Source organism: Astyanax mexicanus, chromosome 2 (genome assembly GCF_023375975.1).
Source record: "Astyanax mexicanus isolate ESR-SI-001 chromosome 2, AstMex3_surface, whole genome shotgun sequence".
Taxonomy (NCBI): domain Eukaryota; kingdom Metazoa; phylum Chordata; class Actinopteri; order Characiformes; family Acestrorhamphidae; genus Astyanax; species Astyanax mexicanus.
This window is the reverse complement of record NC_064409.1, coordinates 65609768-65636488: the sequence shown is the minus strand read 5'-3', so window position 1 is coordinate 65636488 and position 26721 is coordinate 65609768. Positions and strand designations below refer to the sequence as shown.

The following is a 26721-nucleotide window of genomic DNA, read 5'->3' as shown; positions in this document are numbered from 1 at the left end:
TGACATTTATTATAGACGAATAAAATGTATACGTAAAAAAGGAAAAATAGGACCTTTTAAAAAGATCATAAAAATTGACATAAAAGGTAAAAAAAAATTATATCTTATGAAGATATATATTTAATGATTTGATTAATAAAAGAAGAAAAATAATTTAAATGAATAAATATAAAATATAAACTCATTAAAAATTTGTTTAAAATAACCCAGGCTTTCTGCAGAATATTCAAAGTTTCAGTTAGTTTCAGTTTCAAATCATGAAAACAGCTCACCAAAACCTCAAACTATTCTTTATATTTGACAATATTTACTTACAGGTCCTTTGCTTGTACTTACAGGCCCTTACTTATTTTTATTCAACTGAACTGAGTTTCATATTATCTGTAGCCTCGCGCTGAATTCAGCTCCGCGCTGCAAAAGAGAGCGAGAGAGAGGCGCAGCGCATTTTGTCCGATTTATCTTTATTAATTATCAGTACATTTATTAGCTTTAGTAAGTTTAATAGCATTAATTTTACTACACTTCTCCGACCTTATTTATTAAAACGTTTATTTTAGAAGACAGAGGTTATTCTGCGCGCAATGCCGCGCACAATGCCACGCGCTGCGCTAAGCTGGCTTTGCGTGGCTAATATTCTGGAGCACTGGACGAGATTTTAATTAATAAATTAATATATTTATAATTTTAATAAATTTGCACTGGCGAAAAGAAACGAATTATAAAATATAGGTTTATATATCTGTGCATGTTTTAAGTTTTATATAATTGACGGGCAGCACCAGATGTTGACAATGTGCTTTATTTTTCAGATATAATAGCAAAGTGAAATAAAATAAATTTATGTTTGTCAAAGTTATTTTCTTTTTTAATTTTTCTTTTCAAAAACTCCAGCTATTGACTGAGAATAAGCATCTGTTGAAATTCTTAAACAGCAGAATGCCCGTGTCTGCTATATTAAGCTATAGGTCTGTGTACCGAACATAAATATAAATCCTTATAACTGACAGAAATAAATATGACTAATAATAATTTATAGTTACTGTGCAGATTTTTGGGAAAACGGGTCGTGACGTTAAGAAATCGGCCTGCAAAACAGCTCACACTGTGAGACAAGCGACCAAAATTTCTGGCATGTCAGAAATCCCTGGTCGCGTCCGACTGCTCATTCGCAGCTCCTATGGGCAATTAATCGGACATCGCTTCCCCTCTCACACTGCACGACAAACGACGCACGATCAAGCTAAAATTCGGCCCGATCATGAAATTCAGTCGCATCCGACCAGATCGGGCTTAAAATCGGGCTAAAATCGCACAGCGTCCGCCTGGCTTAATTCACTCGTTTTAGAGTTGACGGAAGTTAGTTAGATGGACTCTTAACAGGAAGCAGAACAGCAGAAAGAGGAAACCAAAAGGCAGAAGTTCACACACCAACTTTAGACACGGGAACAAATCACTTTGTTTATACATTTCTTTATTACACGGTATAATACAGTACTGATCAATGACAAATTTTAAATTTAACAAACTTTAAATGAGCAAATAACCAGTAACATGGATTAAATACTGTAAGTGTGATGGGTCTGTAAGGTTTTTTTTTCTCCCCACACTGAGACAGGGAAGTATGATGAGAAAACCAAACAAAACATATATACATATACATATATATATTTTTTGTCATTAATAAGCAGATTCAGCAAAATATACTTGTTACGTTCACAGTGTAGCATGAAAAAAATGAAGCATTCACACACTCGGTTTGTCGAAAGCCGTTTACAACAGTTCACAGGCACAGAAGGAGGGAACCAAGAGGTTTGACAGCAGAGATCAGGTCAGACCGCACATTTACACATGCTTAGTAGTGACTTACAGGATTATTTGTATATATACAGCATATTACCATATAACATACATTAGCAGGTAGGGCAGGTTTGCTTTTTCTAGCCCTGATCTGCATGGATCCACAACAGTGTACAACGATCATCTGATCTCCATCTTTCTTCAGAATCTATTCACCACAGGATCAGTATGATCAGACTACACACAGCCTCACCGGTCTGTGTGAAAAGCTTCTGCCAATAGCCAGCTAGTTAGCAGGCAGTACCTGAGGGGTGAACATGAGGGTTACACAAAGTAAACAAAGTTGTGATGTATTAAATATGTTTTTTGGTAAAAAAAAAAAAAAAAAAACTGTATGGGTTATTTTATGTTTATTGGATCATACAACTCTTAGGCTATGTTTAGCTTGCCAGCCCAAATCTGATGCCAAATGTTTGATTTCCGATAGTCTGGGCAGAAAGAAACCACATAAAATAATTACATTTGAAGGCGGTTTATAATGCAATTGTAATCAGATTTGTACATCTGGATACTCAAATCGGATTTCAAGGTGTTTAACAAATGAGTGACAGAAGTTACTGACACCAACCTTATTTCCACAGCAAACTATGCCCATGCATTTGTGCTGTCCAGACAGGCAAATCCAGCCTGGTCACAAAAATAAGTGTGGACACTCCTGTCAACAGGTCTTATTTAAAAAACAATTATCTGGATCAACGGAGACTGATCCTGTTGGTCACAGGAAACAGAAACTATGGTTTGGGCTCTTTGTTGTAGAGTAATTTTAAAATATCAGTATATCTGATAACTATATCCAACAGTTGATCAGCAAATTTTGGAAGGCTTTGACTCATATGACCCAATCAGAATCCACTCCATCATCAGCCTGAAGTGGGTCCAGGACAACAAGAACCATGATACTGAGACATCACTTCCATGAACCCCTGCAGTTTAACTCAGGGTCGGATTAAAGCTAGAAAAACGGTAAAAGTATGCTTATTATAACTAATTAGGCCATTTCTTAACGGAATGTCAATAAAATCTTTTTTAATTTGAATGATAAAAAGTAGCATCTTAAAGCAAGTAAAATTGGCCTAAATTAGATCAAGTTAGAGACTGAGGTCTATTTAAAGCTATTTATTAAGTACAAAAGGTAACAATTAAAAAGAATATTGGGCAAACAAATGAGGAAAACAAAAAGCAACAAAAGCACTGTGACAGTGAAAACAGCTGCATCATTACATTACATACACAGAATAATAAAAACAGGTCATATAAGAATATAAGCAGATATTTACAGCTTAAGACAACTATCAGTGAGTGCTTAACAGAGACGTTGCATATACTTTAAATAAAGTGGCAAGCATTAGACATGATAAAGTGACTATACTACAATACAAGGCCTGGTTTCAGTCCAGAAATGAACATGCCTAAAACACATGAGAACAAGCGGTGTAAAATTCTAGAGTGGCAGTTGGTTTTTAGACTTGTTTAGCCTGTGCCAGTGGGCATGTTCTGTCCTTAGTGGCTCAATACAGTAATGCATTCTAGAAAATGTAGTTAGCAAACAATAACTCTGTGATTGTACTTCTAGTGCACTAGTGTTCTGAAAATACTGCGATTAAAACTAAATCTACATTCAACAATTTATTTTTAAAACTTTATTTAAATTATTGTAATGCTGAAGGGGAGGTGCTAGTTACTGACCCTCTAACATATGACTGACAACTTTTATCCTGACAACATCCAACAACAGACTACTTCAATAAGGCAATGATTTACTTTGGAGGAGAAAGCTGCTAAACCCACGCACACAAAATCCTTAACAGCAGCAAAAATAAAAACGTAATGGGAAAGACAAAGGGATTTAAACAAATCCTATTCTTACAAAGGTCACTTCCTAATTTAAAACCCATGTCTGAATATATGACACGTAGTGTAAGATGACCTCCGATATGTCCAAATGTGTCTATTAGAAAACAAAACGGACATTTAATGGAATAAAGTAACACTTACATTTCTAATGAAATATTTAATATCGGGCCTACAGTTTTTTGTTTAATCTTACTTAATAAAATTAAATAATTCCTTCAAAAACATGTTCTATTTTAAACTTAAAATTAGCAGGTTCAGAGTCAAAGCTACAGGCTCTAATCTATGGTCCAGTGGTCTGATGGCAAACTTTATCAACCAGTACTGACCTCAGGTCATCTCTGCCAGTCAATGACCAAGACTAATCAGCAGTAAACACAAAATCAACATAAACGCAACACTGGCCTAATTAAAATCAAAGTACTGCTTGAGGATAGAACTAATGTCTACAAGTAAATTATAGAAAAGTACGCTAATAAACAGCAGGCGAAAGTACTTACACTTCAGACTGGGAGGACAAAGACCAACTGAGCAAGAGTGCTGAAGTAAGAAGATCACTACATTGTAGGAAAGTGATGAGAAAGAGAGAGTCAACAATAACGGGTTAACGTAAATGTAAAAGGCAAACGAAAAAAAAAAAAGATTTGCAGCTTGGGTAAACACTTGTTCACATGAAAAATAAAACAAAAGGGAAAAAAACTAAACAGGCATGCTTGGTCTTTATAGGTGCAACAGTGTGTATTTGCGTGTGTTTTCAGGTGGACAGCTGAGCTAGCTCATGGTCGCTGGATGAACTGATCTGTCGTTCTACAGCCCTCTGGGACCTACAGGCAGCCATCTTGCTTTTTATATCGTGTTTCTTCTCAAAGTAATTAACAAGAGCCGGTTCGGTGAGCAGCGATGCTAGCACCTGCTCAAACGAGATCGACCAATCGCCGTCTGGTGCACTGCCCCTCCTACAATCATTCCCACCTACAGCTCCGCCCATTCCACCACTTGCACTGCCAATCAAAACTGTGTCATCAGCGATATCCTCGCACTGCAGGGAACCAGCGCTAACAACAGAATACGATGAAATCGATGTGTCGTCCTTCGCTTCCTCGTCTGAGCCATTTGCTGGTGGAGTAGTGTTCTCCAGCTGGGCCTCCGCCAATGCCTTCGACACCAGGGACTGTCCAGATCCAGCCTCCCCAGAGGAGTCATCTTTTTCTACTGCCTCTTCTGCAGCAGGAGCCTGGAGTTCAGACTTCTTGCTGCCATTGTTGGTGAATTTCTTGCCCACCTCTCCAATGCGAAGCAGCAGGCTGGCCACTGTAGCGATGGCGTGGTAGAGCTCCTGCTCCAGAGGATCCTCACTGAACATATTATAGAGCGTCTTGCACAGCTCAATGAACTGCTCCTAAATACAGAATCAAAACATCATTAAATATGTGGAATCAGAGATGAGGTTGACCTCAGCAACACTTTTATTGTCCATTGCAATCAAATCCTCAGAGAAATTCTACAAAATGTAGAAGCAAGCCTTTCCAACAGGGCTTCCTGGACAGTAGAGACAGCTGCCCCAATAAAAAAAAGATAGACTCTTTTAATACTCTCGATTTCAAAGGAAACACTGAATGAGAATGTGACCAAAAATTATGGTATATTCTACAGTTATAAAACTTTCATATTTATATTCTTCAAATATTAGGTATTTTATTGTAATGTTGGAGTTTCCAAACTATTGGTAAAGGCACACACTAAATCAATCTGTCCTAAAATTAATTTTTAGAGCTGAAGCCGTAAGTGCTGATGAAGTAGTCTCAAAAGCACCTAATGACAGGAGATAGTGTGTAACAAATGTAACAAAAACTCTTTAACGTTTGGGTTAATCTTTTGCATTTGGCCAACGTTGTCTACAGGATAGCCTGGTGAGTGCCATACCCAGATGTGCGCTTTCCTACTTTTATGTTTGTGTGCGATCATGCATCCACGACGCAGTGAGGCTCAGTGGACCAATCACAGCTGCTGTTGTCCACCATACATTGTTGTGTATCTGGGAAGGTACAAGTCAGGCTACCGTTTATGGTATGCACAGGGCACGCAGGTTTTGATGTATAAATTGGCCTTATGGGTTTGTATTTTAAGAGTGTTTGGTCTAGTTTTGGTCATTAGAAATAAGTTGGTTTATTATGGGCTATTTAATTACTGATCATATTAATTTTGTTTAGGTTCTGATGGGCCAAATTCCCACACTGCTGTTCATGCACAATCACACCTGATTTAACCTGTTAATACATCTATTAATGATCAAATATAGTAGATCTGTTAACACAACAAAGTTAAGAACTGAAATTACCTACATGTGCAGTAGAGGTTTTAGGCATTTTCTCAGCTGAATCAAATATTTTACTGACAATAATGTGAGCTATTAAGCCATTAAGTTCTCCAATAAATATTTAGATATAACAAGCAGTAAAGCAGTGAATCACTGAGATTCCAAAGCAGGGTTTATAGCACCCTCTGTTGGCCACAGCTAAAAGGGTTTTACTGTGCTTCTGTTAACAGGACTGAACATAAAGAAATCCAGAAAGCTCATGTTACCTATTAATAATAAAATAATTTTCAGAGGCAGAGTACCTTATAATTATAAACCCACTGGCTGCTTTATTTTCTATTATTGTTGCTCTCTTGTGCTCTCTTGTGGTTCTTTACTAGAACCAACAAGGACAAACAGTAATGGATTCACTCCATTTACCTGGTTCATTCTGGGCAGGTCTTTGATGGTCTCTTTCTTTGGCTCTTTCTCTTTTGCCCACATTCTAAGGTAATACTTATAGTCCTTCACCTTCTCTTCTGAAAATAACAGGAGCACAAGAACAATGGAAGCATTTTAAAAACAGATTATGACTTTCAATACCCAACAGCATGAAACAACTAAATCTAATGTTCTGGGAGTTTTCTAAAGTATCAAAAAAACATAATACAATCTTTTTCTGAACCTGTAATGTATCATAATAAATGCAAACAGCATGTAAGAGTATAAGCTGTACCTTTCTTCTCTTCCGTCTCCTCTCCTGCCTCGCCTGCCTCCTTCGCTTCTTTTACCTCGTCACCTGCAGAGGAAACACTTCATTAAAATGCTGTAATGTCAATAGAACAATGTTTTGTTAGACATAAAAGTAAGATTAAATGTTAAGACTTGTTAAGGCATTGCAATCACAATTACAAGGGTCAGAGGTCCCTGACTTGTGCTCTGGGAACTGTTGATTCCTTCCACATTTCGTTTATATCCACAGCGGGGAGAATGTGTTGTTTATATGATGTCATTTTGCACAAATACAGGACAATTTGGAGAAAAATTAAGTGTGGAAAAAGAAGTGGACAGCTCGATAGGTAGCTTGCTAACATTCAGGTCCTGCCGATATCCAGAACAGCGCAAAAACCTCCGAACACACCCACAAAAGACGTAAAGGAATGTGGAGAAACACAAGCACTTTGTTGCCTACCAGTGTGAATGTAGAGTTAGCCTGTGTTACACCTGTTAGCAGTTAAAATTTCAACTACAGTTTGACAATTTTTCTGTGAGCTTGCATTAGCCCATTTGCACTACATTAGAAATGAGCAAATTTTCAATCATCTTAGTTAAGCACACTCAGATCTCACTCTGATGTGTACAAATAATAACTTTGCAACGAGAAACAGAGAAAAGAAAGATCAGAATTAGGGTTTTTAAGTATGCACCACAATGGTTGCCATAGCATTTTCCTTTTTAAATCATTAGAACATTAGAATTCATGATCAACAAAGGCTGCAGGTACTGCATTGCCTTGTTGTGGCCTATAGACACTATAGATAATGAATACAATTTTAGAGTAATATTATATAATTTTATATTTACACAGACTCTTTATTTCATTCACACACACACACTCACACACACAAGTACTCACGAACACGCTCGCACACATACAGCTTTTTTGTTGTTACATCACAAACACAAACCTGAGGCCACTTCCTGGACCAGGAAGTCCAGATGAGACAAGGAGGAAGGATCTGGAGAGGTGAAACAGCAAGAGAGATGAGAGAAAAAGAGAGTTTGGGAGAGAACAGAGAGCAAAAGAGAGAAAGATTGCAAGCAAAAGGAGCAGACAGAGCAAATGAGACCACAAAGAGAATGTCCAGATATTAGAGCGCAATCTGTTACTGATTAGTAGAACTGGATTGTTTCATGCAGAGACACATGCATACATTTCCTTCAGAATAAAAAGAGAGAAAGATAATGAAGACATTGTCCACATGTGGTGTTCATAAAACTAACATATTTCTCGTAAAAAATGACATTATTTACTCTCTGAGCTTTTATGTGTGTAGCTACACAGAATTGCCCAATCAAAGGGTAACTGACAGAGTGTGTGTGTGTGTGTGTGTGTGTTTGTGTGCGTGCGATTACCTTGTGGTGTGTCGTCATCAGTGAAGAACTGAGTGGCTTCAAGGGCAGACTCTGCCTCTTCTGGGCATAAAGCTGTAAGAACAGCAACACAGTCAACAGCTGTTAACTTACTACATATATCTGTGCAGTAAATGCTTAAAGAGAATACAAATAAAATGTGTATAATAATTAAAAACTGATTGCCTCTGGGTCTGCTTATCCATTTCCAAATTTTCCTTGTACTGGCCCGATATTACCTGTAACACTACTGTTGCTTAATTATGAACATACAGATGCATTCACTATGAAAAAAGAGCTTATACTGCTTCTGTTGGAGTAAATGTCTCTGCTCTCCATAAAAAGCTTTCCACTAAATCTTGGTGCATTGCTGTGTGGATTTGATTGCATCCACAGCTTAAACAACTAACTCTACTCAAGACTAAGATAAAACAGGCTGTGAATAATGTTTTTTGGGTAAAATGATAACCTATTAAAATCTAATTTGGATATAATATAAGGCATAGTAGTAGTAAAATGTAGTCCACTGTTGTATAAAGGGTGTGTGTACCTGGAGGCAGATGTAATTTGTAGAGCAGCTTTAGTTTCTCAGTCATATCACCATGATACATCCCACCTGAAAAGAAAAAAAACAAAGGAAAAGTGAAGGTGAATGAAAAGTAAAAGTTTCTCTATTTATTTTGCATTTTATCAAATAACACTGCTTATACAGGTGAGAAATTAAAAGTGTTTTTAATACAGTAAGTTTATCGAAGTCCAATTTTACAATTCATGTGTCCATAAAGGCAAAAGAACACTGAATAAAGATCTGTTTCCCGTACTGTAACATGCTGATGTTTGCAATCGCCTGAGAAACTTGAGAGAAATTGAGAAACAAACTAAAGTTGGTTATATTAAGTGGTTAACAAAAATATTTCCTGTGGCGGACAAGTAACCCGTTCCTTTGCTAAGCAAACACCAGGCAACACCCGTTACTCATTTCCCGTGGTGGTTGATGGTTGAGAGGTTTTGGTGAAACAGACTCTGTGACAGGTGTCTTTTATAAACAAAGATGCAAGAAAAAAGTAATTTCTTATATGTGAAAGGATATATATATATATATATATAACATAACTGGTCTGTAAGGGGAGAATTCTTGCAGGTTGATAGAGAATCTAATACAACGACTAGTCAACCGTCTCAAACAAGCAGTTGAGCAATCTTTTTTTTTATACACACTCAAGAAGCAAGTCGTGCACTCACTGAGGCCTGTGACGAACTCTTTAAAGTTGATGAGGGAGTCTTTGTTGACGTCAAGCAGGCGGAACAGGCGAGTGGAGAGCATGGCCGTGTGCATGCCGCAGCTCCAGGGAGCCATCGTCGCAAAGAGCTGTCCAAACTGACCGCAGTCGATCCGGTACTGCTCTAGATATGGGAGGCTCGGGTCATGACGCTCCGCAGCAGAGCTACTCGCACCCCAGTAACAGCTCATTATGTGTTTAGCCTGGAGAAGACAAAAAAATAGATAGTGCCATGTGTTATCCCAGTTATAACTTTGTATAGCTGCATAGCCACGTAAATCTACTTTATACTGCTTTTGACAAACTATTTTAAGTACTGACGTTCCTTTAAACTGTGATATGAAACGCCGTCTTACTCAGAGTTCTACCGGAGTGATCCTACATTTCTTTTGCTCCCATTCCACAGTTGATTAGGGCTTTAGCATTCCTTGAAGAAGAAACAGCTGATTGCTATGCCATTGGCAGCCACATTGCCAGACCTATTCCATATTTAAAAACTGTGGGATGCTTTGACACGCTATTAACACCCATTCGGTACCAAAAAATCTGCATAAATATTCAAGCTGCATGAGATGGATTATCACAGGACACCATTAAGAACATCTACAAGTCTGTTCTGAAATAATGGAAGTTGCATTACACATCCATTAGGCACTACTTCTGTGTGTGTATCTCAATAAATACTGCCCATATCAGTCTACATTTTGGATTATGTATTGTTCCTATTAACCATTAACTTCCTTTGAAATAGAACTGCAATCTAAGGACACTTAAGACCGAGGACATAGAATAACACACATGCAAAACACACACACACACACACACACACTCATAGTTATTTACAGTGTATGACCTTGCATAGAGAAAGATACAAGCATTCACAAAGAGTATGAACTGAGCAGACAGAGAGTTCCTACCTTGAACAGAACATAAAGCTCCTCCAGCTCCTCAATAGTAAAGGCAGACTCAGTCATGATGGCCCTCACCTGTGTACACATACCACAGCTGTCTCATAAAACACAGCCCTAACACACTTCAACTGTATGTTTAAGCACACAGAGACATGCCCACGTACCACACTCCTCTTGGCTGTGTCCTCTAAAGACTGAATAACCTTCAATCTCTGCTTAAACCTCATCTGCTCAATAACATCAGCACGCAGACTGCCAAACTTCTACACAGAGAGAAAAGAAAAAGGATAAAAGATTATGGATTAATCGGAAAAATAATTTCACATAAAAAAAACTATGAAAGTTCATCCCTGCTCACCTCATAGGACGTTTTAATGAGCTCAAAGGCATCGATCTCTGGAGGAGGCTCATCACCACTGGTCAGAAGGGCGTGGAGGTGGGGTATAGGCGTGGAAACGGTCTGCTTGTTCACAACATTATCCAAATACCTGAGAAACAGGTTTTACCATGATGGTTTTGTACTTAATAGTAGAGAACAGTTCACAGGTTTTCAAATAGTTGGGTAAATGTTCTTGGTGTTAGGATTAAAGTACGGTACTGGGGAGTAAGTGTAACAGTCTAAACATTCTCCACAATACAAAGCTATTAACACACAAGTTGCACACCAGGGGGCTCTGTATGTCACAGACACACAAACCTCATACTATAATTCATACTATACAGGGGATCCAAAAACCTTCCTAACCTTCACATATTTTTAAAGTAATTAATTCACAAAGTCTAAAACAATAAAAAATATTCCAAATATTTATCTTCAGCTCTTATTTTACCTTTTACTAGAGATGAAATGATTTATTGTATCAGTATCAGATAGTTTTCAGCCCAAACATGTGATTCATTGGTTGATAATCCTGAGATACAGACAGATTATACGATTAATATTGAGTTGCTGCAGCCCTGCACAATATCATAGGACCCTGAAGTTCCTAATTCGACCAGTAGATGGCAATACAGCCCCTAGTCATAGCTGCAGAACCATTAAAGCCAGTGCTGAAATCCATGTGTGCGCTGATATTACCAAACTTAAAATCAATTATTTAATTAATTCCTCAACAGATACTTTTATATACTTAACTGATAGGCTGTTATTTTTACATCAACCTTAGTCTTAATGTTTTTCATAAGATGTTTGCATAGTATTGTAATAAAGGTAAATTGAACCATACACATGCAAGCTCTACACAGCGTGTTACTCCTTATTTGAACTAATTGTTATTGCCTTATCTCAGCCTGTAACTCAGTCGAACACTGGGACTTTGGGGAACCTAAAACAAAATCCTCTAACCATTTTGCAGAGAAAGCAATTAACAAAAATAAAGGCCTTGCTGTGGTAAAAGCCGTTCTGACATTATTAATCATATACTGGGTAGCAAAATGCATAAGCCTAAGCAAAAAGCACTTATTGCTTTTTATTTAGTTAAAGGACACTGCCCTCTGATACCATACTGACCTGCCAAGTATGGTCATGGCTTCTCCCTCGTCTGTACAGGCAAGCAACTGCTCCATGTTAGCATGAAGCACAGCGAGTGACACCTAAACAAGAGAAAAAAGATGGAATACATTATTTTCTATGTACTCAGATTAATTCTCTCACGACAACCTGCAATAATCTGAGCACACTTACAACTTAATTAATTACTATTAAATGCAACTAGTCTACTTACAGATGTTCCAATATCAGATGTTTCAACCACAAAGTTATGTGGAAAACTCCACAGCAGGCTCTTACTTACTGGATGCTACAGTCCTCCTATTTTGTACTTTTTTTATTTAACACCTTTAGATTAAATCTCAAAACTAGCAAAAGCAAACCTAAAGCTAAGACGTACTGTGATCTAGGAGGCCTAGAGTTAACACTGGATGAAATAATAAGTTAAATGCTATAAGTCCAAGCTTACAGAAACATTCAGCATATATTTGTTTCCCACCTGGAAGATTACTTTGATGCCCTCATAGAAGAAGCAGTCAACAAGCAGCACAGCGCTGTCAAACGGCATGACGGACAGGAAGAGTGTAAGGAACCAGGACAGAGAGATTGTGGAGATCACACCCAGGTCCTGCATGTGCTCGTATAGCAGTGGTAAACACTCCCGTGTCAGCTCCTCAAACACGCCTTGATCCACAAGTGCCCCTAACATAATTATACAGAAATGATTGACACATAAATGTATGATACAGGAAATGCATATGATGGATATATACATGTTTCAAAACAGCAATACTAGTTGATAAAAATGCTTTAATATCTATTTATCTTGATTGTAGAGGCTACGCATTCTGAGGCTTTAAAACAAGGTATACACTAAAAAGGACCAATTAATTGCAGCCTGCATAATATGTTGGGATCCTCAGTCACAGTAGCATTACTTACCCACGACTCTGGTGTTATAGTAGTCAGGAAGCATCCTTTCACACAAGGCCACCAGCAGCCAGAACGCCTCTTCTTCAGTACAGTACAGCAACAACACTGACGTTACTATATTCATGGCCTACAATAGGAAACACACACACATACATAATTTTTAGGACATATGGAATACCAGCTGCTCAGTCATCAGGTAATTATAAATATATAAAGTGTGGTCCTTGTTTCAAAGTACTATTACTGACATATTCACTGCTGTTGATCAAACCATAGAAGGTTTTGAAATTTGTTAGCTTGTCACTAATAATAGTGCTTTATTTTTATAGTGTATTCATAGAAATATAAAGTACTTTGCTGGAAAATTAATAATAAAAAAGAATTAAATAAAGACAATAACATTTTGTAATATACAAAAAGGAGAATCAAAGACAATTCTAAATAAAAAATACTGAATAAATAAAATAAAAAAATAATAAAGCTACAAAGGGCAGAGAAAAATATTTTAAAACATAAAACAATCGAAAAATAATGTATAACAATATCTTCTATAAAAACAAAAAATATATACTGACACTTAAAAAGAAGAGAAAATGAAAATGCAAAGAATAGATCTGGAAAATCTGGAAAAATAGGCAAAAAAATAAAGCAAAAAAATTCTAAAACTTCTGAAAAATGTGTGAAAAACAATAAACTACAATATCAATTTCCAAAGAGAAAACTTAAAGCTTCCCACTCCTCAGAGTGATTTTACATCTTAGTACCAACAATTTCTTTTAAATGTGCTTTGCAGATCATTAATGTCTGTGTTTTGTGTCTACCTGACAGTAGCCGATGCCCGGGTTGCGGTAGGCGTATGCAGTAAGTACTCGTCTGAGAGCAGCTATTCCCATCTCATTCTGGAAGGCGTGGTGCTCTGGCATAGAACGATGCAGATCTCGCTCAATCTCCTCTGTCGCCAACGTACATTTCCCCATCGCTGTCTCAACCAGCTCCGCATAGTAACCTGGATGTGTCGCCATCTCATTCTGAGCACCTATACAGAGATACAGATAGAGAGAGATAAACTCATAAAACTTTAAAGAACAAATAGGATGTGAAAAATGCTGTTATTGTTATTTTTTTTTCTAGTGTAGCAGGGGGTGGAAACGTTTTCAGGATTTGAAAGGGGGAAGTAGGCCTGTTACAGTAAGTACACTAACAAAGTTTATAATATATGGACATGGACACCACAAAAATATTTGCTTACTTTTACTTAGCAAGGAGTCTATTAACATAATTGAGCTGGTATATAAACTGTTTAAAAATGTGTGTTTTTATTAACTATATGTATTTTTTTCTGTTCCAATCTCAACGTCTGAATATTCTTAATAGCAATTTAAAGTTCTTTGCTCTTTAAAAGAGTATAATTGCATTATTACGCATTATTCCCAGGGAGCACTTAAGTCTATTATTTTGTACATATGCACAAACCAGGAAGTAGCTAAATGAAGCATGTGACTACTGAAGCAACACTCAGAATCTGTAAGCATCCTTGTACAGCACAGAGGATATGTTTGTGTTTTCACATTAGCGAGTCATGTGATCATGATGAGTCACAGACTGCAGACTGAGGACACAAGTTCATGTCAATGCAGCAGTTACCATGGCTGCATGTTACTTACCCTGACAACAGAACAAATACGTAAAATGCTAATGTTACACAGACTGCATTTGTGCAATAATTAAAGGTCAATATTAACTGTCAATATAAATGATGCAACTCATTTTGTAAATTCACTTTAGATATATTATACAAGTCAATAAAAAAAACATTAGAATAGAAATGCTGAATACATTTTAAAAATAGAATGAGATACTGAGGACATGACCTCATTTTTTTGTCAACCATCAGATGGATTTAGACCAAAAATTTGAATTGACCAATGCACTAAAGGTTTGGTACTGTGTATGAAACTTTTGAGGCACATCTTGAAGTGCAAGGGAAGTACAATCACCCAAACAATAAAAAAAAAATAAAACTACAAAAACAATCATCTTTTCTGAACTTTCTGAACACATATATTTTACTGAGCCTTTCTCGCTTTTATATTATGACATTTGACAAAGATTGAGCCACAATACCTCCACACTTATTTCTCTCACAGGCAGTGAGCAAAACAGTATTTTACCATTAGTATGACATCATGATGTGACATTTTAAGATTTAATCATTATTCATTCTTTTACAACCCAAAAAAGTTAATCTAGTTAGTAGAAACAAATTAAGCCTAGTTTTGGACAACACAACAAGTTTTCAATAGAGATTCTCATTTAAAATAAATAACAAAAGTCAAGGACTAGGTCAAATCTCTGTCCAGGAACCGGACCATAAGAGAGTTAAAGTGTTATGATAAATTCAGAGGACATAACAGCACACTGACCTGTTGTGAGGGAAGAGAAATTACCTGAAAATAGTAGCCAGAGCTCTCCTCTCAGACTCTCAGGAATCCCTTTCAACACCAGATCTCTCGTCTTAGACGTGCGGTACATACACACACCTCGCCCAAACTCAAAGAAGTGAATATTCCAGGACTCTTCTTTCATCTTCTCTTTCGTCTGGAGAATGAATGAGGAAGTTGAGCAAACAAAGCAACAACAGATGCTCTTAATTCTGAGAGAAAAAGCTCCACTTACAAAAGAAAAACAAACCCAGTCAGATTGTTCAGGCATCCTCTTGCACATTATGTGGCCGGGGTCAATCCTCTCAAATACAGATTATCCATTTTAATCCACTCTTCCACTAACTTTGTGCTTTATGTCATAGCAGAACAATAACAATGACCCGGCCTAATCAGTGCAGGGTGCTGCTACAAATATGAATGAACACCATGTCACCAGAACTCCTAATTACCAATCCTCAATGTGAAACAGATGAATATCACTTGAAGAGCCTGGTGTAACTCATTCATTGACATACATGATGCTGGCAAGAGGCAAGGGGGGGTGCATGACAAAGCATTTGAGAGAAAATAATGTACACTTACTGCTTTGGGCCCCAGATCTTCAGGCTGGTCCTTTTGGTAAATGCTAAGCAGGCCCTGCTTCGCAGTGGGAAGGCTAGGGCTGTAGTGTTGGATCGGAGGGAGCTCTCCGGCTCCCAGTACTGGTGGGGTTGGTGGGAGAGAAGTAGGGGTACTGGGGCTTGGAGTTTCCTGGCAAAAAAAAAAAAAAAAACCATACTTAAAAATAATAAATAAACATGTTTTAGACACAAATCGAAATGAACAAATTGGCTTTTTTGTTTTGCACCTGAGCTACACACCCTGGAAAAAACATGCAAAAAACGTTTATTGCAAAACAATGCAAAACTATCTTGTTATCCGATTTATATTCTTCCTCTCAGATTTTCTCCATGTAAATCGTCTCATAGTTTTGATATCGGTACCATTCCACCACCAGATTGCTTCACTTCAGTGTGTCATGTGGGTTTGTACACAGCTTTTTGATGAAACATACAGTTTCCATGCCGTATTTTCCCCTACAGGAATGAACGGGGTGCAATTGCTTTGGCATGCTTCAAATACTAGTGCATGTCTGTCATTGAAGTAACACCCAACCGAACACATGGGAACTCACATGGAACACAACAGCAACTACTTAGCAACACCATTGTAACCAGCTGGCAACACTATGGAGACCTTTATATTGTGATTGTTTTTATATAGGTTACACTGATCTATAATTCTGCATTTTCTTCAGGAAATTTACTTTTCTGGTTAATCTTAACATTTTATAAATTAAACAATACTACAATACTGACTTGGGCCCATAAACTTGAAGGTCATCCATAACACAAACTTAAGCACAATCTTTTATTGGGTAATCAATAAACAGATACACACACACACACACATATACATACATACATATATATATACACACACACACATTCATAGGAGATCTGACCAATACAGAAAAAAAGTTCACATCAATAAGTGGTTTCCGAGTTCAGCTGCTCCACTGGAAGTAGCAAAAGGTATGTTTAATGAACATGTTTCCCCCATGTGCACACTATACCAACAACAAGAGGCTATGTGTTAAAAATCTGCTAGGATTTCTCAAGTAATGAAAATCCAGTTTTACTGTATGTTTGACTTACAGACTGTCCAGCGAAGCCACAGAGCCGATCAGGAGTGCGCTGCAGAAAGTCTGATATGCGCTGAACCAGGAAGTCACGGTCTTTGAGGTTGGCAAAAAGGAAGGTCATCTTATTTTTCGTGCTGATCGACAGCGGACTGGGCAAAACACTGCTGCTATCAGCTTTCTCTACTATAGAAACCTACAGACAGAGGAAGAGACAGAGTCATACGATGCAAAATATTGTGCTTGAAGTATGACTAAATTTCTGAGGCAATTTGTGTTTGTTTGTTTGTGTGTGTTGTTCAATGAAAGAGGGGAAGACATAGCACATTATGTCCCCTAAGCTGCATGAAATTAATAATAAAGGAGTGTATGTCTGCAAAATCTGTACACAGTTAACCAGAACAAGACCAAGCACAGTTTTTTGATTAATCAGGGTTTAACATCAATCAACAGAAATCATTTTTGCTTTCTAACAGTACACTGCTACCAGCATATTTCTCTGTGGAACTGCAAACATTAATTTGATTTGTACGCTCACTGTAACCTTAATTTTTTGTGGAAATATACAGGGTTTGCCCAATGAAACCGAAACATCTGGTTTAAGACATCTGGTTTAAGACCAGAACGGACAGTTCTGGTGGAAACAGGAGAGTTGAGGTGCACATTGAATTCTGCCATGATTTGGGCAGCCGTGGTTTTAAGTTTTTTGGATACAATCCGAGTTAGCACCCGAACATCCCTTTCAGACAGCTTCCTCTTGCGTCCACAGTTAATCCTGTTGGATGTGGTTCGTCCTTCTTGATGGTATGCTGACGTTACCCTGAATACCGTGGTTCTTGATACATTACAAAGGCTTCCTGTCTTGGTCAAAGATGTGCCAACAAGACGTGCACCAACAATTTGTCCATTTTTGAACTCTGGTATGTCACCCATAATGTTGTCTGCATTGCAATATTTTGAGCAAAACTGTGCTCTTACCCTGCTAATTGAACCTTCACACTCTGGTCTTACTGGTGCAATGTGCAATTAATGAAGATTGGCCACCAGGCTGCTCCGATTTAGGCATGAAACCTCCCACACCAAAATGACAGGTGTTTTAGTTTAATTGTCCAAACCCTGTACTTTAACCACATTATTATGTTGTTCATGTTGTGCAATTTTAATTGTGACTGTGCACTTACGTATAAGCACACTGCTAGTTCTTTAGGGATTATAAATTTCCATGCTCTGCTAACATTACTGCGTGTTTGTGTGAGAGAGACGGACAGAGAGACAGACAGAGAGAGAGAGAGAGAGAGAGAGAGAGAGAGACAGACAGGCAGACGACCTCTCTGAGTGGTATGATGAGTTGACACAGGTCTTCCTCTCTGCTGGCAAAGCAGATGTAGTTGTTGGAGACAAACATCTGGCCAACCACATGCATCTTAGCAAACGGTGTCCACAGAGTGCAATCCGTGTGCCCATCCAGCCGTTCGTCCTGCGTCAGGCGGAACAGAGCTCGGTAGCGCTCATTTTTTGCCCTTGCATCCAGGTCCCTAAAAGAATCAATAAACACAAAACAGTGTTTTTCACTTTATAAGCTGGCGGTACAGCACACTCAACACAACAGGGTAAAAGGGACAGCAGAGATAGTAAGGCACTACAGTTTTGGAACTAGGACAAATCCCACGATACCATTAGTCAACCTGCAGTGCTGTGCAAAAGGCCCAGACCACACAGGAATATTATATAAGCTTTCCAATTAAACTGTTAGCATATATATATATATATATATATATATATATATATATATATATATATATATATATATATATATATATATATATATATATATATATATATATATTTTTTTTTTATATACTATAAACGTACAAATACAATAATACACAACTTTATTTCTCTGTAACATCAGGTTTGCTGAATGTGGAAATAAAGTATCTCAAAAAGATACTATTAACCTTTTTATTCATTTAATTCACGGATTGTTTTATGTTAAATAATGTTATAATACACAAAATCAAGGCCCTGAGACTTTGGTACTTCAGTATGATATAAGTTTATAATAAAGTTTTATACAGCTCTGTAACTAACTGTTTCTTATATGGAACAAGGATTAAGCATTGTCTTGGACTGTACTACATTTTAAATAAAGGTTTCTCCATTCAAAGAAAAATGTAGTCAATGACCAGGCTTAAACCTTATCTGGAAAACCAGACGCAACAGTTCTTGGTTAATTCTTGTAAATAATTACTCAAGAAGCTTGCAAAGGACTGGTAACCCACCTTTTGAGAGCAGAGACGTTTTTCAGGGTCTTGCAGGGTTTCGGGAGAGAGCGGTCAGCAGCAAAGCCCTCATTGTCCAGGAGCTGCCTCATGGCAATGTTGGCTAACTGCTCCATGAGCTTAAAGGTGTCATTGATGTTGAGGAACATGGAGAAGTAATGCTCAGTGTCACGGGTGCTGACACGCACACTCTCTGGAAACACCAGTGTGGCATTCTTATCCAACTGAGTTACATCTGTCCACTGCACCACCAACGTCACTACAGAGAGAAAAGAGTGAATGAAAGATAAAATCTATCAATATATATATTTTTATATATATATATATATATATATATATATATATATATATATATATATATATATATATATATTATTTGAACCTGAAAGTTGTTCTTTACATTTTGTGAACATTTTATTAACATTTTATGATGAATGGCACAATAAAACTTCCTAAAAGGTACAATTTGTCTGCATGACTGCAACAACATTTATAATGACTTTTATACAGTAAGCTGGAAGCATTTTCTCCATACACAGAGCCACATTTCATGAGGAAGGGCATTACAGTAAATGTGAAAAAGTTGATATTAACATAAATTAGCACAGCACAGCATCTAACTATTTTATTTCCATATAATTATGTCATCCTAACTGCATTCCTTTCTTTATAAATTCCATCCTTTCATTTTTTTAATCCAGTTCTCTCTCTCAAACTCTCACCTTCTTTTCCAAGCAGAAAGGAATAAAAGCAGAGGTGATTGACAGAGAGGTATAGCCAGCCCTGCCGTGGCACTCTGCCCTTCCAGTAGCTGCAGGAGTAGTAGTTCACCAGCTTCTCCTCTTCTGGCATCCCGAACAGCTTCCGCATCTTCAGCTCCGCCTCCCTAAACTTCCCACAGTCCTCATCTTCCTGCGCCTGCCGACTCTTGTTCTCCTCAGCGATGATGCCCTGTGGAAAATAAAGATTAGAGTTAGAGCAAGTATCCTGGTACAAGGGATACAAGTCAATATATTCTGATACACACTGCATTTTTTTAAATCATACTTTTGAGGTAATTGTCATATTTTTAAGAAACAAACCATTATTTGAATAAAACCTGCCACCAATCCTTACTTTCAAACTATTTATTTACGGGTTAAATTGACCTGTTTTATAGATCCAAAGTGAAGATCTAAGAAACATAGTTTTAAGTATTTTTTCAGTATGAAACTTTCTCCACTTGCCTTAATTAGTCAAATTAACATATAACTTGAAAATGGTTCATCTCACACATGTGTAACCACTCCCTGCAAAAACTAAAACAAAATTGCAGTGTTATGTTTCAATGTTATGTAAAACTATTGTTTTATATGTTTGTCTTTCAAAAGTAATAAAGTAGTAAAACATAAAAATAAAATTGAGCATGTATTTTTTTTTATGAAAACCGTGTGAATTATCCTAATTATTAGAGGTAAGAATCACCATTGTACTCAATATTTACAGAATAATTAGCAATGGAGTTAGTAATGAAATATTCACACTGTTTGTTAGGATTTTTTGTGGGTTTCAGACATCTTTTGAATAATTAAACGTGCACGGGGTCAAATTGACTTGGGAACACCATTGATGTTCCTGATAAAATTAAAAACATAATGTTTTTGGATATTTTTTTATTTATTATTGAAAACAATAATGATATTGTGGTACTTCCATGTACCATTTTTCATCCTACTTAGCAGGAATTAAATGAGAGCTCACCTGAATCTTGCCTTTAACAAAAGTGGTGATGTCATCATCGTTGTCAAAGATAGAGAGAGTCTGCAATAAGTTGGTCTCAAGCCATTCCCAATGCTCTGTTATCTCCTTGCGAGATGAACCTGATAACACACACACAGACACACACAAACACACACACACACACACACACACACACACACCATAAACCTTAGCAAAGCAAACAAGTGACACAAGCACTCATGCAATCACATGACACAGCTTTCACAATCCAAGACTGTTTTGAGAAGTCCTAGATGTTTGTACTTACTCTGCTTATTTCATTTTTTTTTAAGTTAAGATTTTTCAAACATGATTAGACTGCACAAGAAGAAAACACAGATTTTTAAGCATTTTGCAGATGCAATCCAGTTCCTGTCCTAGGGAACCAGTTTCACAAACTGTTTCAATTCAGCTACTTTGTAAACTGCCAGTTTTAATGGGTGTATTAAATGAAACTTTTCAGACATCTAGGTTTTAAATATACTATAAACCTGCTGTTTTTACTAGGTGCATTCTTACTAATAAAGGTGCTACATAAAGTTATTTGGAAGAAACATTTTTGTTCCATAAAGAACTATTTTTTGTAAGAACCATCTGTCTTAAACCAAAGAACAATTTTATCTATGTTTTAAACCTTTACTGGATTTTCTTAATCACATTTCTTAGCTCTTTGGAACTAAAACTACTATGGTATCACTCAAATAACTTTTTGTTGTAGCACCAGTGCAGCTCTGACTTTATGCTTAAATCTACTAGAACCCAGATAAGTTCAGGATATTTAACTGGTCAACTTAAATGAATGTAAGAGTGACATATTCAGTACTGACCACAGGCAATACTCCAGAAGAGCTGTGAGTCTCCAGTCTGGTGCAGAATTCTATATGGAGCTACACGAGCACTGGAGTCCAACACAACATCAAGTGTACCAACGAGAAGACCTGAAGAAGAGAAAGAAAAGTATGATAAAAATGAATATATATATATATATTTTTTAATAGAAATGTATGCATTCAGTTTGGTATTATCATGTACCATTTAATTATTAGTATTATTCTTATTGTTTGACATGCAGAGTTCACACAATAATAAAATATACAAAACGTTTAGATTACAAATGCACTGAATTTTTAATTTTTTAACAAAAAAAAAAACAAAATGAAACAATATCTCGATTCCAAAGATGTTTCTTCTAAAGCTTTCTTTGAATTGACACTATTTTACTATTGAATTAATAATATATTCTAAATGAATTTAAACTAAAATACAAAAGCACAATTTTAAAATATGTACTGAATGCTTTACATTTTTTATTATCGCAGCAGACAAACCAACAAAAGCAACAAAAGAATTTAATCCAAAACTTTATTTATTCTAGTCACACCTTTTAGCTAGTTAGCTAGCTACATTAGCACAGCAATTCTAATCATAAAATTTACCACAGATGTGTTACTCAAGTTACATTTATATAACTTGGAATTTTACGCAGAGAAAATCAGCTAGTATTTTGGTAAATAAATTAATGCTAAGTGGCTACGTTAGCTCAGCTAACATTAGCCCTGTACAGCTACATCTTTCTACTGGAAAACATTTAATTTTTTAAGAAGTAGCTAAATTGAGGCCAAGAATGTTAAGTAATGCTAAAGGTTTCTTTTTTTCATTCAGTGAAGGTAAAAATAGAACTTGAACCTGGCATTTGTCTGCTCACTGCCAGCACTATCCCTGACTTTCTGCACTGTATACAGCAGCGCATGAACATGCAGCACTGCTAGGGGTTGGGTGAAGGAGTGTTAAAGGAAGCACTAACATATGACTTACAAATAAATAATGAAATCTAATTTCAGTTGCCAAACATTTGATGCATCCCCATCATGTAACTTTTGTAAAATATTTGGAAGGAAACCGAGCTTGAGAGGCAGAGTGCAGAAACCAGTGACACCCTTCTGCTATTTCCCACAAAACAGATTCTCAGCTTGTAGAGAGACAGACACTTAAAAAATGTAACACACAGTGTAGAAAGTTCACTCTTTGGGTCAATAACACAGTGCAAAGCCCAGTTCCCCCTCCAGGGTCCACATACTTCAGTTAACTCATCACATACTAAGATCAGCATTTTCCCACTGATTTCATTCGACTGACTCAGCGATCTCTCTGAATAGTCTGTTTGTGTGTCATTCACTACAAACTCTTAAGACACCACAACTGTAACAGTGCCTGGCTGTGTGTGGTTCTCTCATTTGAGTGTGTACTCTGATCTCTAAAGCCACAAGTAGTTAATATGCAGCAAGAAACATGATCTCAGCATGGTGGAAACATCTGACAGACAATTGTAACAAATGGTGAATGTTGACCAGTATTTCAGTTTTGATAAGACTTGAACATTGAAATACTAGACTACTTAAACTAAACTAAGCTAAGACCTTTTAAGGTCAATCTTAGCCTGGGCAGCTTGAATATTTCTGATTTAACTCAATTTCTTGCACCAACATGGGTGGAGAAGTTTCAGTTGTGACGTGTCCCCTGCAAGTGTGAAAACAAAGGCTGCCTCTGTTGTATCCTATGAAGAATTTCTCCTTAAAGAGAGCATATTTGTTTTTACACAGACAGGGAGGAGTCGTGGTCAGTGCGGATGGGATTGTTTAGCCAAGTTACCAAAAAAAGCTATAAAATAGGGAGGGAGAGAAAAAAAAAGGCAATCTTTGCCAGCAACTTTATTATATTAAAGTAAACTTTCCATAAAACATGTACTGGGCTGGTTTTACCAAAACTAACTCATCACACTGATTATCTTTGTGGAAAACTGGACCCTGATTGAGCTGTAGTGAGAAAAGAGTGTAGTCAAACATATCATTTTTTAATGCATGTGATTAGAGTTGGGCAATATAGTATTATTGACCTATACATAATATGCTGTTTTGGAGCACACAGTGGGTAACAACAGTGTTTGCAATATGAATGATTCCTTACAATCTTGTTTAATTAGTCTTGTTTACTTGGAAAGAATTAATGCTGGGTGAACCTCTAACCAATGTAATCTTGCATAGTTAAAATGACAACCTCTTTATTTCTCATTTCATTTTTACTCCTGTTAATACTTTATTCTTGTAGTACAGTCTGAGTCTGCTCATGTACTGTCCTTTCATAAACATTCTACAGTGTTCATGATCACTGATCTTCACCCCAATCCAGTCTGCAACATTAAAGCTACAAGGAGGAGAACTCAGGAAAAACAACTGAGAGCAAACTGAGTAGCTTGTACCAAAGAAAAATACAGTGTCTGCTATTCATTAAAATAATAATTATGGATGGTGCACATTGTGGTTATTGTTGTGTACACTACACAGCAACTTCACCACTGCCTGCATTTAATTTTTATTTACGGTGAATTAAGGGGGTAATTAAGCTCAAATAGGGAAGTTTAGCTCTACAAGGTTTGTTTTCTTGCATAAAGGGAAAAACAAATGTTTTTGATGAGCCCCTGCTGTTACACCACAAAATAAAAATTCTTCAGTTGGCTCAGCCAACAGAACCCTGGGGTGGATTTTTACTTTCTAGACCTGGACTACCCACCTCTGTGTAAGTAACTATAGGTTTACATATGACCTCCGGTGGATTTCACGTTTTACAGAGACTCTAAGACTAGGTCAGTGGCTGAACTGCACTTAGCAGGGCATTACACATGATGTAAAGTAACATATGACATTGTAAATACTGTTATTAGTGTAAAAACGTCTGTCTTGCTGCATCACAGTGCCGTTAGTTAATCAGAGGCAATATGTTTGCATGTATGAGTATACATGAGCAAAAGCTGAAATCCTGTCTTTATTCAAAGACCACAAACTCAGTAAAATACAGCAGAGATATATAAAAACACTTACAAAAAACAGCTTACCCAACATTCATTCATACTAGAGACTACTACTGGACATTTTAAAATGAATGAAAACGATGGAATGAGAACTTTAAAGTAGTGTGTCCAACATACAATAAATGCATCAGCAGGTATCAGTTAGAAATATCGGTCAAAACGACTGATATTATTCCGATATCATCGTGCATCCCTACTAGCTGGCTAAGACAATTTTCTGCTGGCCACTAACTTTACGATAATCTAGCTATAATAGTAGCTAGGATTTTTTTATTTGCACACAAGGATAATAACCCAATCTAATTAGACAAAGAAAGGCACTGGGTTGGTGAGTTAATAATTACAAATAAAGCCCAAATACTTTAACGTTAAAAAGGAAATTAAATAGTTAAGCGTGAGGAAGCAGAAGAGCAGCCGCCCCTGTGTTGTTCACTGAGCTACACTGAGATGATTCAGACTGACCTCATCCTTCACACTGTGAGGTGCTTTAAAACAAGCACAAACAGGATGTTTATCTGTAGAAACAGCAGCAGTGTAACCTAACGCTCTCTGTCTGCCTGGAGGGAGAAATGTCAGTATTCAGACATCACACAGAGTCAGAGCACCACGTCCACACACAGACACAGACAGGCGTTGAGACACAGACGCTGAGTGAGAGAGAGACAGCTCTTTAGCTTAGGCTGGGTTAGCCACCGTCAGCTATAGCTTACCTGCAGGCAGTCAGAGAGTCAGAGCGAGTAAATAAACACCGCATAAACAAAGACTTAAACACAACACGACTTCAGTGACATTCAGTAAACTCTACCCCCGGGGCTGCAGACTGTGTTTTAGAGCTGTGTTTCAGAGCTGTGTTTCACAGTTACCGAGCCCCGCAGCGCCTCTTAAACCGCACAAACACACATAAACACGCACCGGTGATTCCGCCTCCCCGGCCGTGTCCCTTCCTCCGCTGCAGGATGAAGAAGGGGTTGGCCCGCTCGCTGACCCACAGCGCGTTGGCCAGCAGCACCTCCTCCGGAGTAATCCACATCTTCTCCCGCTCACAGACCTCCGCCCTGCCCCGCGATCAGCAGCCGAGCCCCGCCGGCGCCCACTAACACCATACCACACCCGACAAGCCCGCGCCCGCCCGCCTGCACCCACTGTTTATCCACACAGCCACAGCACAGCAGCTACGCCAGCTACAGCTACAGCACAGAGCAACACAGCACCAGCCCCGATGACATCACCAACATGACGGCCCGCTGGAAACCCTGTCAAAATAAAGGTGCGGTTCACCTTCCGGGGTCTCCACCATTATATATGTTTTTTTGTTTTTCAAAAACTTAAAAATTACAACACTGTAAAGGCATCGTTAAGTTATGAGAAAGCAATGCATCATGATACGACACATTTACACACATAAGCAACAAAACTTAACATCAAATTATAAAACAAATATTGAAAACTTACATGAAAATAATTAATTATTAAAGTTGTGTTAATATCGATTTTATTGGTGCTATTAATTAGTAATCATTAATTCTGTGATAGAGTTGTGAAAATGCTAATGGGCATATATCTTGGCAATGTTCTTATTGTTCTGGTGTGTAATTTTTTAATTTAAAAATGAACATTAGTGGGGTATTCTTTTAGTAATTTAAAAAGATCTTTAGCACTTCTAGATTTCAGTAATTTTAGAAACTTACAGTTATATTTCATTATAGTAGCATGTACAGATGGGTAAGTGTTTTAACATCACATTTTAAAAAATCTCGGTATATATTTTTCATTTTTTTGTTTCTGGTCTTTACCATTATTATTATTATTATTATTATTATTATTATTATTATTATTATTATTATTATTATTATTATTATTATTATTATTTAAAAAAAAGTGCTGTGTCAAGATACCAGATATCCAAGATATCCATGTAGTGTTCTACTCATCAATTTGCTT

The 26721-nt window shown here is 37.2% G+C and overlaps 1 protein-coding gene across 2 annotated transcripts; it reads right to left on the bottom strand.

The window, feature by feature from the left end:
• Positions 1–1453: 1453 nt before the first annotated feature.
• On the bottom strand, positions 1454–25996 carry LOC103035849 (TBC1 domain family member 9B). 2 transcript variants are annotated; one of them, XM_022665727.2, is made up of 23 exons: positions 25693–25996; positions 21743–21853; positions 20898–21016; positions 19880–20108; positions 19158–19416; positions 18203–18410; positions 16892–17071; positions 15777–15944; positions 15198–15348; positions 13572–13786; positions 12760–12877; positions 12317–12519; positions 11839–11921; positions 10687–10816; positions 10493–10591; positions 10335–10403; positions 9380–9620; positions 8688–8753; positions 8141–8212; positions 7693–7743; positions 6741–6803; positions 6446–6543; positions 1454–5107 (listed from the first exon to the last, which is right to left on the bottom strand). In XM_022665727.2, the coding sequence occupies exons 1-23, from the start codon at positions 25808–25810 to the stop codon at positions 4463–4465; spliced, it is 3696 nt and encodes a 1231-aa protein (XP_022521448.2). In that variant the 5' UTR covers positions 25811–25996; the 3' UTR covers positions 1454–4462. The 2 variants fall into 2 exon arrangements, with proteins under 2 accessions (XP_022521448.2, XP_022521449.2); XM_022665728.2 differs by lacking the exon at positions 7693–7743 and having other exon boundaries at positions 25693–25995.
• Between the last annotated feature and the right edge of the window lie 725 nt (positions 25997–26721).